Source organism: Eretmochelys imbricata, chromosome 4 (assembly GCF_965152235.1).
Source record: "Eretmochelys imbricata isolate rEreImb1 chromosome 4, rEreImb1.hap1, whole genome shotgun sequence".
In the NCBI taxonomy this organism is placed as follows: Eukaryota; Metazoa; Chordata; order Testudines; family Cheloniidae; genus Eretmochelys; species Eretmochelys imbricata.
Window position 1 is genome coordinate 34,568,501 of NC_135575.1, and position 22,016 is coordinate 34,590,516.

Below are 22,016 nucleotides of genomic sequence, written 5' to 3' on the forward strand. Positions count from 1 at the left end.
GAACCGATTAAGGCATTTCAGTTTAAATATTTATAGAATTATATATATATATTTCAAACAAAAAACCCTGTTTAAATGCCTCTGATCAGAAGAGCTGCCACTGGTGTTTTGAAATCACTATGTGGTGAGATTTTGCCACTCCCACTGGGGCCTGCAAAATCCAGCGCTCTTGCCCTGCAGGAGTGCTTTCCTTTTTCAAGTGACAGCCCTGATTAACAAGGTGTGTGGACATTCACAGTAACTTTTATTCCCATCTCTAACAGCTGCGATTTATCACTAATATTTTAGTAGCCAATAATGTGTTGACAGAAAAAGTCTTCCTGTAAAGCACTGCTTTGTGTTGGAATATGCTGTATACAATTTATTTAACAGTCTATTACCATGGTGGAAACCTATCCCACGCCTAACACTGAACTCTTGAAAAGTCATGGGACCATGCAGCTTGATAAATGTCAATAATTTCCATTGTGCTTTTTTATAATAGCATTTTCCACAAACTGTCAAAATTATTTACACAAAGAAGTTGCATAATGGAAAAACTACCGCCGCCATCGCATTCACCTCCCGTTCAAAACAAATGCAGTTTGGGGTGATTTCTATTCCTACCACAGTCATTACTTTAACCATTCTGTGTTTATTTACAGTCCTCATTTCCGACCATGCTGCAATGCAAATACACAAATTCACAGTCTGTTCGTAACATTTTTCCAATCCTCATTCAGATTTTTTGACATACATGAAGTCTTGATTTAGAAGAATAAGTGGCATCTTTCCATACTTTGCAAGACAGCCCTTTAGCACAGTCACATCGCTGGAAAATCTCCAAGCCATGAGAGCCTTTCTTGCGCTGTTTTGTACACACCTCCCCCTGATGCAACACAGGTTTGCAAATTTTGGTCCAGAAATGGCGAGCACAGCAGTACCCCTCAATGCAGTCTGATGATCGTAAGCAGGGGTCTCCTTCATGCCCTAAGAAAAGCAACCAAAATATTTCAGTGCCTGAGACAGAGTGGAAGTATAGATTCAGAATGGTCTGGCTCGACGCTGACTAAGAAACAGAGGATATGATACTCATCGGCTGGTATTTGAAGTGCATAAACACCAATGCGTGGCGGGAGTTAGATGCAAGGAGGATATCAATACAATCTACTGTAAGGCCTAATAAGGAGAAGTTCAACTAATGAAGTCTCATGGTCACAAAGGCATGTGTTACATATTGCATGACCATTACAAGATAAGTAAGGTGTGGCCTGCAAAGATTGCACAACTGGAAAATACACTTTCACACCACATCTGACACATGGCTTACAGTAAAGGAACAAATGCTATTCCAAGCACAGAGGCTATGAGTGACATATACAAGCAAATTAGTATAACTGATTTGTGGTCTGTGAATTCCTGAGATATACAGATGATGACAATTCCAGACCTCCCAACATTTCATAGCAGATTACTGTAAGTCAGCCTGGTCTGCGTTGCTGTATCTTGTCTTTCTACAGCGAGGTGAATGAACTGGACTATATTGCAAAAGCAATCCTACCTTTTATGTGTGACAGCTTGGACTGTGGTCTCCCTAGATTCTGCCATCCCAAGTCCTTGCTAGAATAAAGACCGTTTTTTTTGTTGCGTGGTCCTTCCAGCGCAGGGATGTGTGGAGTAAGGATGCTTTCAGTTACTGGTATGCAAATACCTATGGGAATGAGATGTTAGAAATGGGAAGGCCTATTTGAAGGTTGTGGTAGAGGCTGAGAGGCAGTGTTGTCCAGTCAATAGGGAACTGAACTGAAATTCAGGAGGCCTGGGTTCTATTCACGGCTCTGCTAATGACCTTGAGCAAATCACTGCATCTCTCTGTGCCTGTGTATTTCCCCTCCCACCATATGTCTGTCTTGTTTATTTGGATTCAAGGCACTTTGGAGCAGGGACTCCAAATCCTCTTATAACAGGAGCTTCAATCTCAGGTGGGGCATCAGCAATATAAACAATAACAAGAATAAGTTATAACTTCCAAGGCGTCATTTTAGTGGAGTAAGACCAGGATGAATTTGGTTCTTTACATTTATTGAAAAAGAATGGTTGTCCAATTTGCTATTGAATCAGTGAATTAATCCATATTTTAAGTAATCTGTCAGCCACCCATAGTTTAATCATGAAATACAGGTTTTGTTAAAAAAAACCTAAACACCTAAAAGAATGGGGGAGTCAGAGAGGTGGTTCACAGTACCTTAAATGAACAGAAATGTACTATGATGTTGCAGAAAATTCAATGAAAAGGGGGATTTAAAAAAATAGTAAACATTCCCCTGGTGTGTTTGACATTGTATTAGTGTGAAACACAACTGCAGTACCTTAAATGAACAGAAATGTACTATGATGTTGCAGAAAATTCAATGAAAAGGGGGATTTAAAAAAATAGTAAACATTCCCCTGGTGTGTTTGACATTGTATTAGTGTGAAACACAACTGCACTGCATTAACACAAGAGTCACGAATCTGACCAGTCACTGCATGACTACACTCTAAATGGTTAGTTATGCATCGAACTTCCTATTGCCACATGCAAATACAGTTTGAGCATGCAATCAAAATGACTGCACCCACAAATAAGGCATACAGTTGCCTACACAGTTTTGAAAATCATGTTTCTTACTAGCAGAGCAAAATCACAGAATCTCTTCTAATCATAAGGAAGAAAGAATATGACATACTTATACAATCCCTGTGCTATAAGTTTTTTGAGATGTTTCCTCTGAAGAAGGAATTGTGGTAACCCAAACAGAAATACTACTACACATGTCCTCTGCTTACATATATTCTCAATATATACCATTAAACCAGTCACTGTCATATATAAAAGGAAAACAAGAAGAGTTGCTTAAGTACCATTGTTACAGCGGTTCCCAGGGCAGCACATGCCGTCTCTGTGGCAACGCTTCTTTTTCCTTCTGCAGATCATGCAGGCAGAAGTAGCTTGATGAGGACTATGGCAGTATCTCCCAACTTCACATTCTTTATCATTAGTGCAAGGGTATGCCTGGTCAAGAAAAAGAAGGATTTAAAATAAAGTAGTAATGCACAATAATTCTTAATTCATATAGTTCACATCGTATTAGCAAAACCAAAACAAGAAAAACAAAATGTGAGAGGTATGTTCAGAGGGAAGGGGGAAGAATTTATCAGATCCAAGAAGGGGCCACAAGGGGGTGAAATTAAGGTGTGCTTCTCAATTTACAGTTGCCAGAGAGGTCATTCAGGGACTATGGCCAGCTTTCATAAGTTCGAGCAGCCCATAGGCTGCTCTAGCTGATGTTGGAGCTGTGGCAACTTAAGAATCAGGAAGCCATAACCAGATCCTTAATAGCCTTATTCTTCCTTATATCAAGCATATCTTGGTGCAAGAGAGAATCTGGCCTGTATTTTTTAACGCATTCCAAGTAATTAATACATAAAACCTCAGTAATCCAAAGTAAGGAATGAGCAGTTTTATCTTTGGTGGAGATCTATCTGGAAGTGAGTAAAACTCCCGAAGTGTCTGCACTGGATCTTGTCTAAAAATGGGCTAAATACTTAGGTGGCATCTTTACTTTGAAAGGTTCCAAATTCATGTCAAGAACATGGATGAAGAGACCTTTCCCATTAGCCCATGATATTTACACTGAATACTCCCACATTGGTACAAATTCTTCTTTTGCATGCACACTGTTCCCACTGACACCTATCAGTGGGATCCTTTGAAAGCAAACAGTATCAACATCCTCCTAGCCTTACTGCCACTAAGGAAGGAACACATGGAACACTCCTGTATTCATCAAAACCACAATTCTCTTCCACTAAGACCTCCCTTTTTCATGTGCGAATAGCAGAAGATGGCCCTAAGGAGAGAGAAAAAGAGGCTTTGTCCTTCCAGATCAGACATAATGCTTCCATGAGATCCACATAAGGACCCCAGATCATTCCCGAAATCCTACCACTGGCTCCCAAGCAGCTGTAATTGTGCATCACTGCTGTATTTGACTAGTGCATATTAAATTATCCTTTCACTTACACAAGCAAATATATATTGTTATGTTATCTCACATTAATTAATTCAAGACTTTCCACACACGTGCTTTAAAATTATATTCAGTGTTTTATTTAGTTTTCTATTTAACTTTTTGGATTTGGGATGCTAACATGTCTCTCAGAACTAGTGCTGAGAGAAAAATTAGTTTCCCAACAACTGTCAAAAAATGTTGAGGAATTTTTTACATAATTGCCCCCCCAAAATTGTTACTGAAAACAGTCAAAATGATTAATGGAATTATTTGTTTACCACAGAGGGCCTTGTTGGGCTTGTGTAGCTGTTTTCATTGCTATTTTTAGCCATACTAGCTAGATTACGGCTAGCTCAGTTATGCCTACCTGAGCTGCAAATCACACCTTTGATTTCAGTGTAGACATTCCCAAAGCCTGTTTCCTAACCAAAGAATTTGCTCCCTGCACAATATGCAGTATTTAAAAAAGCCATTTTCTCACATATGAACATGCAGTAATACAAATAAACACTTGGCTATTTTTGAAAATTTAAATTTACCAGTCTTCACTCAGTGGCATTTACTCCTTCTCCTTTGTAGTTGCCTCAGAAGCTGACACTGCTGCCTCATGGATAGTGGAGGGAGAGAAGGTGGTTTGGCTGACTGGAATTTGGTAATTTAAATGAGGAGGATGAATTTAATCAGGAGCGTCCTCATCCTACACCTTACCGTATGGGGTATCTACATCTGATTTACCTAAACCAACCTGCCTTGGCTTTCAAGTGCATAGGAATCTCAAGGAGCACAATCCCTCTCGGAGATCCCAGCATGCAGGAGAAGTATGCAGCCTATACTGCAATAAGCATATCTAGCTCTACAAGCTGGTGCAATGAGGGGGATGGAGCCATAGCCCCCTTCTTATCTCCACACACTTGTTTTTAAGGATATATGAGGAGAGCAATCTCTGGGCTTACTGGATATAATCCAATGCCTATTAAGTCATGGAAAACTCCAACTTGACCTCAGTGGATTCTGGATCATGCTTATTGAGCACTGGAACTGCAACTGTCCATTGCCTTTCCATGGGAATTGCAGAAGAAAGTAGAGGATTCCTTTGTGTCCACTTTCCTACTCAAGGACTAGGGAAAATCTCTCCTTTGGTGTCTACCCTCTTCAGTATTTGTAAACAATTATGCTCCCTTTAGTCATTGCTTAATCATGCTATAATTCCCCCATAAATCAGCCCCTCCGCCAGGCAATGTCATGATTTGGTTTGGCAAAACTTAATAAAGTCTAAGTACTTATCTGAAGTTATCCCAGCCCCTTTGATCTAGGAATTTGGCTAGAAAGCCCTTGTCACAAATATAAAGGGAAGGGTAAACACCTTTAAATCCCTCCTGGCCACAGGAAAAACCCTTTCACCTGTAAAGTGTTAAGAAGCCAGGATAACCTCGCTGGCACCTGACCAAAATGACCAATGAGGAGACAAGATACTTTCAAAGCTGGAGGGGGAGAGAAACAAAGGCTCTCTCTGTCTGTGTGATGCTTTCGCTGGGAACAGAAAAGGAATGGAGTCTTAGAACTTAGTAAGTAATCTAGCTAGATATGCATTAGATTCTGTTTTGTTTAAATGGCTGATAAAATAAGCGGTGCTGAATGCAATGTATATTCCTGTTTTTGTGTCTTTTTGTAACTTAAGATTTTGCCTAGAGGGATGCTCTTTGTTTTGAATCTGATTACCCTGTAAGGTATTTACCATCCTGATTTTACAGAGGTGATTCTTTTACTTTTCTTCAATTAAAATTCTTCTTTTAAGAACCTGATTGCTTCTTCATTGTTCTTAAGATCCAAGGGTTTGGGTCTTTGTTCGCCTATGCAAGTTGGTGAGGATTTTTATCAAGCCTTCCCCAGGAAAGGGGGTGTAGGGTTTGGGAGGATTTTGGGGGGAAAGACGTTTCCAAATGGGCTTTTTCCCTGTTCTATATTTGTTAGACGCTTGATGGTGGCAGCAATAAAGTCCAAAGGCAAAAGGTAAAATAGTTTGTACCTTGGGGAAGTTTTAACCTAAGCTGGTAAAAATAAGCTTAGGGGTTTTTTCATGCAGGTCCCCACATCTGTACCCTAGAGTTCAGAGTGGGGAAGGAATCTTGACAGCCCTAAAGAACTAACTGGTTTTCTTGTGAGATTTCCAATTGGGTACTTCCTGATTTCAGTTAATCAGGAAATGCCACTATGGAGTGCAAAGGTAATCCAAAGAGTAACTTTTTAATTAAAAAGTTAACCAAAACTTTTTGCGTCTAATTTTTTTTTTAAATATAACAGTGGGGGAAATGAACAGAGCATCAGCCTCAGCTTTCAGTTTCCTGGGTTCATAGAATCATAGAATATTAGGGTTGGAAGGGACCTCAGGAGGTCATCTAGTCCAACCCCCTGCTCAAAGCAGGACCAATCCCCAACTAAATCTTCCCAGCCAGGGCTTTATCAAGCCTGACCTTAAAAACCTCAAAAGAAGGAGATTCCACCACCTCCCTAGGCAACACATTCCAGCACTTCACCACCCTCCTAGTGAAAAAGTTTTTCCTAATATCCGACGTAAAACTCCCCTACTGCAACTTGAGACCATTACTCCTTGTTCTGTCCTCTGCTACCACTGAGAACAGTCTAGATCCATCCTCTTTGGAACCCCCTTTCAGGTAGTTGAAAGCAGCTATCAATCCCCCCTCATTCTTCTCTTCTGCAGACTAAATAATCCTATTTCCCTCAGCCTCTTCTCGTAAGTCATGTGTTCCAGTCTCCTAATCATTTCTGTTGCCCTCCGCTGGACGCTTTCCAATTTTCCACATCCAGGTTCTGTTGGTTTGCTTCACTTCACAGCCTTATCCTTTTCTATGAGTAGAGTTTTGTCTTCATTGTAACAATCTGCCTGTAGATACTGGTTTTGAGAGAGCCAGCTGTTCACCAGTGATGTGTCAAACGAGTGGGAATAATTTAAAGCCTGAGATGGAATTTTTCACTGTGTTACGAAATGTACCATTATCAACAGTGGCTGAGCCAGTTTATAAATAAAGCTTTAAACCATCAAATTGTACAAATCATGGCAAATGTATTTTTTCACACAGTAAAAATTAGCACAGCTGCTCTACTATCCCGTGCTGAGTTCATTTGTTGTGGAAAATGTAAAGGCTTAAACTTATTCAAGTTGTGATCTTGACGGAGCTTGAGTATGGTTCACTACACTGACTGCTGGGATTAGGTAACCAAGTAACAGTTCAGGGGTAGATTGCCTGTACCTGTCCTTGCATGGGCATGCAGGGGGCAGACAGCCAGGATCCTTCCACACCACACAAGGACATGGGACGAGCACAGCTCCTGCATTTGGGGAGCTGGAAGGACTGCTTCCCCCACGCATCCTTGGGGGTGTAAATTAATCCAAAAGGGTCAGGGAAGAGGCAGGGCCATAATTCACCCTTCAAGTCTTCCTTCTCTAATGAGGCCAGCAGAGAGAGGACCGCTGCACAAAGAGCTCTTGAGACTCCTCAGCCATGGGGTAACATGTCGCTCTCAGTGGCTCTAACTGTTTATCCACTAAGCACAGCTCTGCTTATAAAGGAACCTCAATGAAACTGAAAGATAATATTTAGCACTCACTGCAGCTTCATTTAGATACACTCATTTCATGTCTTCAGCCCAAAATTAGACTTGGTCATTTCAATAAAACTATAGAATAATGCAGATCGGATCTATGACACGGAGTTGGAAGCTCAAATTGCATTATTAAATCTAATAAGAGATCCTTTGTTTTTACACGGTTTGCTGCTCCACCCCTGCCCCTAGTTTCAGTCTGCTGTGAGCCAATTCATAATAGATATTGCTGATTTTGGTGGCAAGAAAACACATTTCAAAGACTTGTTAAATTACTGCTGGGGTAGAGGACTCTGCAACAAGATAGTTTGAATTTTGCTTTCCAAGGGGTGTCTCTGGAAAGTACATCTCTCAGTTTGTGTCATGGCATTCAGGTGGATCAGTCCTCAAAGGCTATCCTGTTTCAGCCAAGTCATGGAGAGGTATGGATGTAAACTCTAAAAAGAGACCCCCCTGAAACAGTGATTTTGTGCACTCCTAATGCCAAGGGCTGTGAATGAGTCATGGGAATATTCAGGGGAAATCACAAAGCAGCCATGGAATAAAACCTCAAAAGTGGATTATTTTTAGTTTTGAAAACATCAGCAGTATTGGCTGAAAGCATCAGGACATAGTCTGCGGCAAAACTAATCCTTATTTTTCCACTTTTTGTACAAGCTGTGACAGGGCAATGTCCCTCTTCTATCTTCTGCTCTGTGTACACAGACTCAGAGACCTTCAATTGTTAAACATGCCACCACCTTACTGATTCATACACCATAGGCATTTACAGTTTCAATTTTTCCTCAGTTCTCTGCCAAGGGAGAGGGAAAAGATCTCTCTCTACCCCAGAGATCCTTCCTAGCTCTGGTTCTACTAGCTTGCCTCTCTTCTTTGTGCTTCCTTCCTTCGTTAATGGGGCAATTTGCTCACTAGTGCTCTCCCAGTCCATTCTAATCCACTAATTAGGCCTGGTCAGGTCCAGCCTGAGGGGAATTAATTGGTGTTCAAGTGACAAGAATGCTGACTTAGTTGTTAGTTCTCAACTCTCTGTCACTGCTCTTCCCTTCTTGCCTGCTGGCACTGTCTTTTTCTTTCCTCAGGTCTTTCTCCCTTGCCTGAGGTGTTACTCTGCCGGAGTCTCTACTCACTCCCAGGATGGTCATCTGGGGTCCCTTTGTGGAATCCAGCCATTCTTCACGAACAGAAATTTTATTTGATGGGCAGAGGTCACCCGCACAATTCTGCTTCTGCCCATAGGTCCTGTCGGATCATTGGGCAAACTATGGGATCAGCCTCTCTATTCTCAACCTCTTTACTTTGTGGTGGGGCATAGAGCCTACCTTCCTCCACCTGGTTGCTCAGGATCCCTGTTTCTCCCAACCCTTCAATTTATGTCTTGTCTCTTTCCTTCTGGTGTGTGTGTGGCAGGGGGGAGGACCTGATGACTTCTCGACCCTGGCTACCAGGCTTGAGGTATTTGTTTCTTCTGCCTCTATTTCCACATTTTTCTTATCCTTCCCCTGTTTCTCAGGAGACTCCACTTTCTTTCCCTTCCTGATGGCTTCTTATCCTAGGTACAGTGTTTACCAATCCATATCCTTCCAGTTTCAGTATTCCCCCCCTCAGCTTTTATTTCCTCCAGCTTGGGTTACATTTTCCACTGCTTGGGCCCCCTGGTACCAGACCGCATCTCAAATTGCAACGGGCTCCAATCTGTGCCCAATGTCACAAGTTGATGCAGTCTCTCTACTATCCTGGTTTGACCCCCTATAGAGGGTGAGCCATCTTTCCTGGGGAGGTCCACCTCTATGCATTCTTCTGTCAGTTTAACAGCCATGTCCAGTGTGGCAGGCTGATGTCATCTGACCCATACTTGCGTGTTCTTGGGGAGGCTCTGTAGAAACTGTTCAAGGATCAGAGTGTCCACAATCTCCCTCAGCCAATGGGTAGTCCAGTCCCGCAGTCTCTGGGCAAAAGCCCAGAGTTGGACTCCCACATCCATCTATTCTTCAGTGGGTTGGCCCATCCCATCCAAGATGGCCACCTTTACCAACTCAGTCTCTCACTTGCACATTTGTTAAAGCCACATAGGCCACCGGTGCCTTCCCAGTCAAATAGGGGACTAGACATTGGGCCCAGGTCTCCTTGTCCCAGCCCGCACCCACAGCTACCCTCTCAAAAGCTGCCTATGAATGCATGTGGATCATCCACAGGGCCTGTCTTATGTGTTCCCTGTGGCTGGTGACTGGTTCCCTGTCACAGGACTCACCATACTTAGGAGCAGCTGCTCCTTCGTGTGCAATTGCTCCTTTATAAAGCCTTGCAGGCTCTTACATTGCTCTGCCAGTTGGGTGAGCAAAGACTGTCTTTCCAGATGGTGCGCCTATATGGTTAATTTGCCTACCCTGCGACCTGAACCTCTTCAGGACTGGTATGGGGTGAACACCCCATCACACAACCAATAAGAAATACCTTTAGAGGACATATATTTTTCTGAACAGTTTTGCCCTGAACTGCCCCCTCTCTGCCCAACTCCTTCCTTACCGCTAAATGAATGTGAGTTCCTGTGTGTGAAGGAAGCTCAAACAAGAGGCAAATAAGCAGCCACTCTGCCCCTGTCAAGTTCAAGCTGCTGTCTTTCTAGGAATGAATGGAGCATTGCAGGTAGGACTACCGTGTGGCTACATGCTGCTCATAGAGTTAATCCAGCATATCATATGTGGAATTCCATTATATCACTATTTGCTGCTTCCTCTGAGGGCAGTAAGCAGATCCTCCACTTGAAGTTCCTTAAGAAAACTGTATGAAGCTAGCTGAAGTGGCCAGAGTGGGTTGAGAGTATTCTCATTGCTGTGGAATAACTATTGCTAACAGCAGTGCTTAATTTGTGCCAGGGCTGAGCCTTGGCACCTCTAGGCTTGGTAGTTCATTGCCCTGGCACCTCTAGGCTTGTATCAGTTATGAAAGTAAAAAAATTGCTTGAGCCCCAGCACTTCTTTCATTTCAAATTAGGCACTGGCTAACAGGCTGGGCCACATGAGAAACGGGATACAGGTGGGAAATGGCCATTATGTACCGCTTTCCTTAGTGTTCCCTATTGTCTGAGGCCACAAAATCTGTGGATGAGAGAGGAGCTTGTCACAACTCTTCATTGACAATGCAGCTTCTTCACTGTACTACCAGTTCTCAACTTCACATAAGCACAGTTGCTGGTGAACAATGCTAGAGTTGACGCTTCTGCTAAAGCTGAGTGGTGTGTGCAAGCAGACAAGGAATCAGCTCCTCCACTGTGGAAATCATGATTTGCTCTCAGATGTTTGCAAGAAGAAAATGAGGCTTATTCCACTGAGAAAATTATTGGCTGCGAATCATTTGTTCAGCTCTCATTTTCTTCCTTAATTTGAAAGTGAGAGAAAGAGAGAAGCCATGGGTTCAGTGAGAGGCTGGGTGTAGCCAGGAATTTCTCGAGCGCTAATCTTGGCTGCGGAATTGACCATTACTGCTCTCACTGAAGCAGAACACTCACTGACTTCAGTGGAAGCCAGATTGGACCTTTGGTGAGTAGTCACAAGCTCAGCCACGTAGCCTCTCTTCCCCAGTTTGTAAAATGGTGTAACAACACTTACCCACCTCTCTGCAGTGTTGTCAGGATTAAGAGATGGGCCAGCAGAAGCAAGCCCCCTTCAGCCAAGGGGGCTGAGTGTGCTACGCCACGAAGTGGGGCACTTGCTCTCATTCTTTTCCTGCACCAATAACCCCCTTAACTTTTCAGCTTGCCCTCTCTGCAGCTGTTTATAATGCTGTGAAAATGGCAGTACAGCCAACACATAGAGGGCCAGATTGTGTGTGTTGATGTATCCCTGAGTGAGGGCAGATGCTGCCTCCAACCCATAACCCCACAAGCCTTGTGCCTCACAGACAACCATCTAAGTCACAGTTCCTCCCTGTTCCCCCACCCCATTGCTGGGCCAGAATATTGCAACCTCCCCTCCCCCAGCCCTCCACACTAGCTCAGCTGTGTTGGACAGTGTGCTGAGGGGTGGAGCCAAAACTCTCCTTATTTCTCATCCTTCCCCACCTACTCTCTGCCCATCCATTCTGGGTGAAGGGACTGTAAGCGAGGCCGCAACTCCATGTAGCCCATGTGGGAGAATAAGTGGGTTCTTATCCCCTCCCCATACCCTTACTCTCCTTCATGGGCACGTAGTACACTAGTTGCCAACTTGATCTGCTATCTAGGATTTCTTTTAAGATAACAAGAATAAAAAATAAAAAAACCCAACAACTGTGCACAACTTGCTGGCAGCTGTGAACATGATGCTCCTGTCTGCACTGTCTGATTCCATTCACAGCATTTTCTCACTCAGTTCTGGAGAAAGGTACCATATCAGCAAGCAAGCCAGTTTTGGGGGAAGTGAGCTAGCAGGATATAATTCGTCCCCATCTGCCTGTGTTTTCGGGGAGACGGTCTTCCTGTCAGACAATACGGTCATCAAACAATGCAGCATCTGTTTCCACCACACTAGTCCACTTGTATCTCCTTTTCCCTTCAGTTTTCTGCTTTCCCGGCTCCTTGCTATGGCATTAGTGTAGAAGGCACGCCCCAAAAGTCATTCAAGCAAACTGCCTGTGTAACCAAGCTTTTTTGATACCAAGCAAGTTGGATTGCCCCTATATATTCTCAAATCTTCCTCATGGACTGGTGCAAATTTTGACTCTGTTCCATCTCTAATATTGCAGGAAAGAATCCTAAAAGTCTAACCATCCCTGGTGTTTTTTTTCCCCCTCTCCAACTACTGTTCTGTCATACTGATTTCAAGTGACACACCACAGCAACTCCATACCAGAGTATTCAGTAGTAGTAGAAGCAGCAACTGGCTCTTTCCTGGATTCAATCCTAGTAAGAAATAAATAGTGAGTTACAAGGTTGGAGGGGCGAGCTGACGGTAACTGAATCCAAAACTGGCACATACCAGTAACTCACTGATTACGTGGACTGCAGGTTACCTCTCTCTCTCTCTCTGTTATCTGTGTGAATGTTTCTGTTAAAGTACAGCAATACTGCACTGTAAAATTAGCAGTTTTATTGTCCTTGAAGACATTTTCATTACAGATAATTATATATGAGTAAATGTACTTGAGTTTGAGGTTTTTCAAACTTCTCAAATTATTCTCTGGGTTCACAAAATTAGTTCCACGTCCTCAACCCATATTTCACCTGTAATGTAAACAATTAGGGTTAGATTTGGACCTTAGCAAGGGATTGTGAATAAACTGCAGTGACTCAAGAATAGCCTCAGCAGGCATTGTGTTTCAGAGACAGCCCTCTGAGGCACAATTTCCCCCCTGGCTTTCTCCTTGCCCCAGGGAACAGTAATTTACTTCTGTCTTATTCTGATAATGGCACCTCGTGTATTGGCTGATATGATGGGGGGTGGGGGGGTTGGAGCCAAGTGTCCACTAATTCCTCATCCCTCCTCACTCACCTACTTCAGGGGAGAGCTATGCACTTTCTTAACTCTGTGCCCCAGACTCCAATGTTAAGGTAGCTCTCACACAGGTGTGATTGTTCATACCTCCTCACAGTCCCCCATGTGGATGTGCAGTCCAGTCACATTCTAATCTTCATTTTTCATGGTTAATTAAACACAAAAACACCTATGCTTTTTTTGGCTAAAGGGAAGCCTGTGCTACCCAGTGTATCCGAGGTAGCATCTTTATAGTTATTCTTTCCCCCTTTTCTTCTCCTTTTTTCACTGCCTTTTCTAAGCAGAACATGTGCACAATAGCATTTGGCTTTGAGTTGAACTTTCAAGAGCACAAATTTGCCCATCGCTCAAGATAATCTTAACAAACTAACAAATTGCATGCTATGCATGGACAGAGCTGTATGCAGGTGTTGCACTAGGGCTTCAGCTCTGGAGACCAGGGTTAAAATCTTGATTAGGTCACAAGTGAAAATGAGTTTGGTGATCTCAGCTTAATCCCTAGTGGACATTTGTCCATATCACAAGACACCAGAGTATCTGATAAACTACAGTCATTTCCTGTTCTATGTACAGGGAAAAATCACATTCCTGCTGTGCTGTGAATGGAAATCACTGTAGTTGTTTAATTATCATTAGCATTAAATGGGACTTATATGAATGTATCTACTTCTGTGGGTGAATAGCTTCCTGATAATGAGGTTCATGATTATAAATTAGAAAAAAAATTGCTCCAAATTGGGGAAAGGAGTTACATGAAACCTCTAGAACTTTTCAAAAAAAGTTTTGGGTTTCATGAAACTTATTGAGTTACATAAAACCTTCTTCCCCTTAATTTAAAGCATTTTTTAGCCCAGGGAAACTTAATTTTTAAAACAATGTATTTCTTACTAAATGAAAACCTGTGTTAAGCAGAAAATAAATATTCATGTTTGAGAGTAATTCTCAGCTTGTTTCTAGGACTACCAGGGGAATAAAATTTTAAAAATATGCAGCAGTCCAGACCTCATGCTTTGCCAGAGCCAAATAAAACTCGGACTGTAAAAGTTTTGAGCTCTCTTCTGAATCTAGAGTATATAAGTATTCAGTGGATTCTGAATTTGACAAACCAGGTTTTCCCAGTTCTTACTATAATGCTATGGGCAACACTACATGTGAGTTGTGGTAGGAGCAGTTTTCAGAGTAGCAGCCGTGTTAGTCTGTATTCGCAAAAAGAAAAGGAGGACTTGTGGCACCTTAGAGACTAACCAATTTATTTGAGCATGAGCTTTCGTGAGAAGTGAGCTGTAGCTCACGAAAGCTCATGCTCAAATAAATTGGTTAGTCTCTAAGGTGCCACAAGTCCTCCTTTTCTTTTTGGTAGGAGCAGTGTGTAGCCAATGCCGTTTAGGTGGCTATTGGAGACACTGTGTCTCAGGAGGCCTCAGGAACAAGAAGGGGTGGTATCATTTACATTACCAAGAATTGGGTGCAGTGTGCATCCGCCATGCATAGGGACAGCGATTGTGACCAGTCCCTGCTTCATTTTGGAAGAATGGGCTCCTAGTGCTTTCTCCCTTTGCACACCAGCTCATTTTCTGGCCCTAGGTTAGGTGTCATGTTTCAACTGGCTTGTTAGGGTTTCGATTACACACCTATCCAGAGGTGTGAGAGAATATAAGGACCCTCCCTACATTACTCTCTGGACCTTTGGGCTGGATGGATAAGGATAAGCAGACCACATACACATTTACTCTTTCCCTGGAGTAAGTGGATGAGGAGCGGACAGGAAGGGCAGGGAATGGATGGAACTTTGTTTTCACCCCTACACTACCGAGAGGCCAGTGCATCTGAGCCGGCAGGCAGGGCGGAAGGTAACAATTTTATGCTGGTATTATAGGCCAGTCCTAAAATACTATCGCTAGGGAGCAGGGAAGGAACTGTGGTTCCCAGTGGAATGCAGCTACTGGCCGGCACTTTGTATCCCGTGTATCCTTGTGACAAATTCTAGCCATTAGACTATAAATAAATAACTAGTCTCTTTTAGCTATTCTGCATATTTAACAATAATCTCCTGAGTTTATATATATGATACCTCCGGGGAAAAAAGGATGCTTTCTTAAAAGCTTCAGTGCTGCGTTGGTCTATTAGTAGCTAAATACATCCAGTGGGCTCCAGATCGAATCCAACAAAAGAGCGCACACAACAAAAGCACTTTGTGGCATTCCTGGCTCCATCTCGCCTGGTGGTCCCCAGCACTATATGGCAATGCCTCCCTTTCAAACTTTGGGTGTAAATTTTGTGGGTCCATGGCACCCTCCAAGCTCAGGGCCTGGATCTGTGAATCCCTGGATCCAGGCTTAATTTGTGTGCATCGATTTTGAATGCAGGTCCCTTATTGCACTTTAAAATTAATATGTTTGATGAGACAGGTTAAAAATGTTCCAAGATTGGAGAGCAGTCAGAGTGACCCAACCTTTACTGGCTTTAGCTTCCCCTGAGTGGCTCATATTGGTTGATGAACTACCAGCAGCAGCATTATAATGGAGGGCACCAAAGTAACATGAGATAATTTTTGAAAGCAGCCATACAGAACTAAATCAGTTGTGACTAAAAGCTTCTACCTCTTGATTTTAAGTCATCTTTGGAAGGCCTCACCAAAGACTTCTTGAAAGATGAAGATGAATCCAACCCTTTCAACAGTCTGTTTGTCCTTTTATCTCTCCTTTCTTCTCACCCATTTCTGCTGGTTTTACTTTTCAATCTGGTCTCTAATTGGCTATTTATAATCTGTTCCAGAATAAGATCTTTCTGGCTTTTTGATCAGCACATTAACTGGTATGGCTGAACAGTGGGTTCCCAAAAATAATGTTCATACATGATCTATTAACGCTGGAAGTATGCATTTTTTTATTTAAGAATACTATCCAGATGGAAATAGGTAGCAGAGTCTATGGCACACAGAGCACCAGGAATTAAACTTCAGGTAGGTACTCACACATTATAGTAAGGAGTTTATTAATGTAGACAGGAAACTGGGAAGAAGTTAATGTTTCAACACATTTCCTATTGCTTCTCCATCCCATCCCCTATCACTCAATATTCTCATCCCTCTCTAGAATTAAGGATGAAAGTTTTTGGAAAATCATAGAATCATATGACTGGAAGGGACCTCAAGAGGTCATCTAGTTCAGAGTCCTGCCATGAGTGCAGGGGAAAGTATTATCTAAATCTTTACTCACAATGTAGAGAAGGTCAAAAATCAGGGGGGAAATGTTGAAAAAAATCCCCCCTCTCTTTTTTCAAAGTCAAAATTGGAAATTTCTATGAAAAATTTTAAATTTGGAACATTTTTGACCAGCGGTTACTCCTGTGTCAGTGTCTATTTGAGGTGAATATACAACAGAGTGAAATCACTGCCATTTTATCTTTTAGATGGATTTCTGGAAGCTTGGTGTCATGGTACTGAACTATCTCATCTGTAATCTGTGACAGCATCTTCAGTCTGGGGGCATCCCCCTTGCAAATGATTAATGAGAGAGTGGTACTGGCGCCAGCCCTAAATAGATCCGGTCATTTCTTGCAATATTTAATTTACCCTGTCCAAACAGAATATCTCATAGTGGTAGAAATGGGCCCAAGTCACAAAGGTTGGATCCAGATCTGAACTTTCCTGAAGTAAGATGGTATTTTGATCTGGGGTTTTGGTTTGATCCCTTCTCTACATAATAGTCATCAGCAGTCATGACCAGGAGAAATTATAAATGCACCAAGAACATGGAAACAAGAGGCGGTTATAGCCTTTCCCTGTGGGTTCAAACTGCTGCTCAAGCAATGCACCTACTTTGTACTAAGAAGTCCACAAAAACATAGAGAAAGCAATTAATTAATAGGGTGAAATCCTGGCTCCACTGAAGTCATTGGTAAACCTCCCACTGATTTAAATGAAGCCAGGATTTTACCTATAGAGAATGCTGCACGTTTATAAAAAGAGATGCAAGGCTCCACATATTCTGCAATTCCATGTCTGTGGACTTGACCATGGACGCCATCCCTTTACTACAAATTGCTGCAGAATTATGCTACCGCATCTATAATTTCTTTTTTTAAAAATACATTTCTAGCCCTCATGTTTACAAGTTTCATACATGTTTCTTGAAAATGTGAACTCAGTATCAAACTGAGACAGCCAGAAACAACAGCACTGAAAGGCATGACCTGTGCTATTTATCTCAATTGGCTGTTAACTCTGAAACATAAAGATGTCAATATATGGAAGCATTGTTATTTACTTCCCTGCTGAACATTTTAGCAGGAACAGCTGACTAACATGCTTACATCACAATCCCAAAGTGCTTTCCCAGGTGTCAAAGGCCACAACTGTCATCACCCAAGGTTTCAAAATCCTTCACCTTCTCTGTTACATTCTACTTTACAGTGCAAAATCTATTATGTGAAATCTGTACTATTCTTCTGGCTAGAGAGTTGTCAGGACTGAATCTCCGATATTAATCTCCAAAGCACAGATGTGTATCAAAAACTGAAAACACTGGACAGCAGGAATCAGTCTTATTTTAATATTAAAATAAATAACATAGGGCACTTACACAGATTGTATTAATCATTTTCATGTTTATGATTACTAAAATACCAATTTTTATACTTCAAGCAAGATATCAAAGAATTAGCAGTTTGTTGCACAATCACTGCAGAATTCAGGATCTAGACATAGATGGGGACTTCAATATATGTTAAAACAGATCCCACTTCTGCAGTCCTTACAAGTGAGTCAGTGTTGGTCATCACGAGTAAGGGTTGCAGAATGGAACTCAAAATTAAGTCACTGACTGCAACTTTGGGCTTTCATTTTTATTACTACAGTGTGAAGTATAATATTGGGGCCCAATGCAGCAATACTTAGGCATGGATAGTCCCACTGACTTCAAACAGGACTACCTGCATGAAGAAGGACTATATGTAGGTAAGAGTTGAAGGTAGAGGCCCTTGAAATGTCACATGATGGTATCACCTCGGTCTCTGGTTCATTCAGCACTAACATCAGTGAAGTCCATGTCACAGTACTACAACGTTAAGGACAATAATCAATCTCTACCCGAGGCCAATTAAGACTAACGGGGCACTATACCAAAAAGCCTGGACCCTTCACAGCAACAGAAAAACCACGATGATGGTGTTGTATGACTAACCTGGAACTGCCCGAACTATTCCAGCCTGTGGTAAACAATATAGCTCTTAATTTTTTCAACAATGTATAAACTTTTCATTTTTTTTTCTTTTAAATTGTTCTTGTTTAGTTTTGTATAAACAAGAAAACAAAAATAATACAGCAAGGCAAAAATGTGAATAAAAACAGATGAACACTAACATATTTATATGGCATTTTGCAGACTTATTATAGACTCAGGCAAAGCTTGGACCTGATTCTGAGCTGCACCTCTCAGGATGAGCTCTGGCCATACCCTCTTCTCCCTCTGACAGGTCCCCTCCCACTTTCAGGCTTGTCCTAGCATCCCCCTACACTAGAGTCTAAAGGAAAAGGAATGGACAGTCCTACACTGCCTGACAGGGAGATCTCAATGCTCTCTGGCTTGTTTAATGCCATAGGAATGGTCAAAAGGGACCAGAATGCAAACCAGACCCAGAATCTGTAACTCCAGAAAGAACCTTGCAAAATATATGTCAAGGGGAGAGAGAAACCATATGCATTTGGGAAGCCAAGCATGTGCTCTGTTCTAACCCAATGACACATTGTAAGGAGAGTGATCACTTTAGATAAGCTATTACCAACAGGAGAGTGGGATGGGGGAAGAGAAAACCTTTTGTAGTGGTAAACACCCATTTTTTCATGGTTTGTATGTATAAGAACATCTTCTGTATTTTCCACAGTACGCATCCGATGAAGTGAGCTGTAGCTCACGAAAGCTTATGCTCAAATAAATTGGTTAGTCTCTAAGGTGCCACAAGTACTCCTTTTCTTTTTGCGAATACAGACCAACACGGCTGTTACACTGTAACCCAATGACAGTTGGTGTGCAAATACATAGAAAGCTGCCCTTTTACACAACAGTGACATTACTGTACCTATACTATATGATGACTCACCCTTAACCTCAAGTTCTGCTAATACTTCTCTCTATCCTTTTCCCTGACATATTTTACAATATTCATTTGATCCATTTTTACAACCCGTCTGAAAACAATATTCTTGATCTCTTCAGTTAAAAAAAATCTCTTCTTTGTTTCTGGGTGTCTTGGATGCTAATCCACATAAGTTAATTACAGTGTTTAATCCCCTATGCTTGGCAAAATATCAGCCTGTGAGCAGTTTCTCTGTGGCCTCTTTTGGCGTAAATATCATTGAAGATTTGTTGTTGTTTTTACGTACTACAGGTCACCCACATTTTATAGTGGGTGGCCTAGTCGTTATTCCCATTAGTATATTTTCTACTTCTGAAACTAAGCCAAATGCAGCAACCTGGTACTGACTTTTTTAGCCCATGTAAATCTTCTGTAATGAAACGTTTAATCCTCTCTAATACGAGTTAGATCCTACAAGAATCAGGAACTATGGTAATAGTGCACCCCCTCCTTGACAACTGCTATTCTGCAAGTATCAAATTCTCGAGTACACCATATACGTTAGCAAACATTTAATGCAATTTTTTCCAAACTTGGGTGCCTTAATGTTGGCACCTGCAGCAAATCCATATTTAAACTCCTATTAATAACCATAAATAATAATGATGATTATTATTTGTAGTATAGCAGTGCCTAGTGCTAGGGGCTGCACATGCACAAAGTAAGAGACCATCTCTGCCCCAAACAGTTTAAAACAGAATAGACAAGGAAGGAGAAAACAAGTATTATTAAATTGCTTACATTGTGTTAGGTAAGCCTGTTCAAAAACAGCTGTCAACCATGGCTCCGGGAGCACTATGCATGGCAAGCAGAGCTTAGATACTTGTTGCAATCATGGTTGTAGCATACCATAGAGTGGGGGTGTCATTTCTTGCATTTCACAATCCTGCTGGACAAACCTGTGCTGTGGTCTATACAGTATGTTCTAATAATGTGTTCGCTGTCCCCATACCATGCTGTAATTGTTAAAACTTGAATAGCTAGAAATCCTAATGTTGACAAGACTTTATATACGTAAATTAGATTGCTCTTAAAAATAAAATATTTTTCCATACATGCAAAAAGGAAATATGTGTTTTACAATAAGCGTCCAATCCACCAAAGCACGTAAACATTTGAGTGCAATGGAACTATTTGCATGCTTAAAGTTAAACATGAACTTATGTACTGGATCATAGCATAAATCTGTTCATAATCTTTTATTACAATAAAAGTAATCTTTTATTACAGTAATAATAATCTTTGTAATAGTAATCTTTTATTACAGTATTACATTGTACTCTATAGTCTACCTTTTGGAGAGATGGACTATTTCCCTGTAATTACATTGTAAGGAGGCAAAGAAAGGGGACAGATGAGGACTGAAATGACATTAGCCTTTCAGTGAGGAGCAGTGAAGAAATGATAGATGCCTTTCCTCAGCTATGAGAATGATATTTCTCCATCTCAACCAGTTCTCTTTCTTACATGTGCCCATGAAATAGCCCAGGTGAATACAAAAACCACAGGATAATTTGCATTCAAACAAATGGAGTATTACAAAATGGATACAGTAAAACCTTTGAGTGAATCTAGCATAGTAAATGTCACACAGCGGGTACAGTGTGTGCTCCTGCAATCCTAAACTACCATATATAGCAACACAGTCCTAGCATCATACCTCCAAACCTGTGTGTGGAGGAGGTCCTCTGCTCATGGCTTTCTCCCCCCCGCCCTCTGCCCATATCGGAGGGTCAAGTAAATCAATGGACGTTAGGTGCCAAACTTTCTTAGGCATTTTTGAAAATCCAGTGCACCCCCATGGCTTTATGGGCCAGTCTCCTACCAGCCCTCCCATGTATCTTACTTTTGTTACAGGGGAGGCTTTTCTGATACAACTGAACATGACTTGAGTTGATTCATGGGAACCCTGGGGACACATTAATATTTCACCCTCAGTCATGACAGCACAAATTCAGACTGTAACCTACTTTGTGCTAATTCTGCATCCTATAAATATGCACATAAAGTCCAAAGGAAGCAGGAATATTCCCCCTTTGTGATGCCTCCATGAAAGAGAAGAGTCCCTACAAAATCGGACTTCCTAGTGCAGAAAGGTACTGCTGAGAATAGTGTCTCAAATCCTTTTTCTCCACGTGGCATTTCTGATACCATATTCCATTACTAATTTTTATTGCAAAACATTTATATTGTATCATACGTTTACACGGTGCATTACAAACACTGATCTTCATCCTGCAAACCCTTACTCACGTCAGAGTAGCACTGAGGATGCCCAGGCTGCCTAGTTTGAAAATACCAGACAAAGTCCCCCAAGATGACATATTAGATATTAAACTGTGATACTATATTTGATATTGTTCTTCAGACCCAACAGAATTTAACAGCTCTATGTTATGTTAATTATTTTGCCAGATGGACACATGAATCTTGCATACTAATCTGTGTGAAATTTGATAGTATGAGCAGAAAAGCAAGGACCTGATTCCTTGCTGCCATTCACCTTGTATAGTCGTTTGCAATTGTGCAAAGGGGATGCAAAACATTACCAGACCAGGATGGTAGCATGTGAATAGACCTAAATGACTACACAAGTTGCAAGGTAGTGGAGAGTCAGGTCCACATTTTCTAAAGGCATACATAGAGTAATACTTTTCTCCATGAGAATTCACATGGAAATCCGTGGGACTTTTTCACGGCATGGGATACTACAGTGTGAATAAGGGTAACAGAATCTGGCCCTAAATGAAATAAC

At 41.7% G+C, this 22,016-nt stretch overlaps 1 protein-coding gene across 1 annotated transcript in view; it reads right to left on the minus strand.

Annotated features, from left to right (window-relative positions):
* Positions 1 to 718: 718 nt before the first annotated feature.
* Positions 719 to 22,016, minus strand: part of DKK2 (dickkopf Wnt signaling pathway inhibitor 2) — a 54,372-nt gene continuing 33,074 nt past the window's right edge. The window contains exons 2-4 of the mRNA XM_077814399.1: positions 2,884 to 3,038; positions 1,541 to 1,690; positions 719 to 969 (exon numbers count right to left, since the gene is read on the minus strand). Coding sequence (XP_077670525.1) covers positions 719 to 969; positions 1,541 to 1,690; positions 2,884 to 3,038 — 556 coding nt within the window. The remainder of the gene's footprint in view (positions 970 to 1,540; positions 1,691 to 2,883; positions 3,039 to 22,016) is intronic.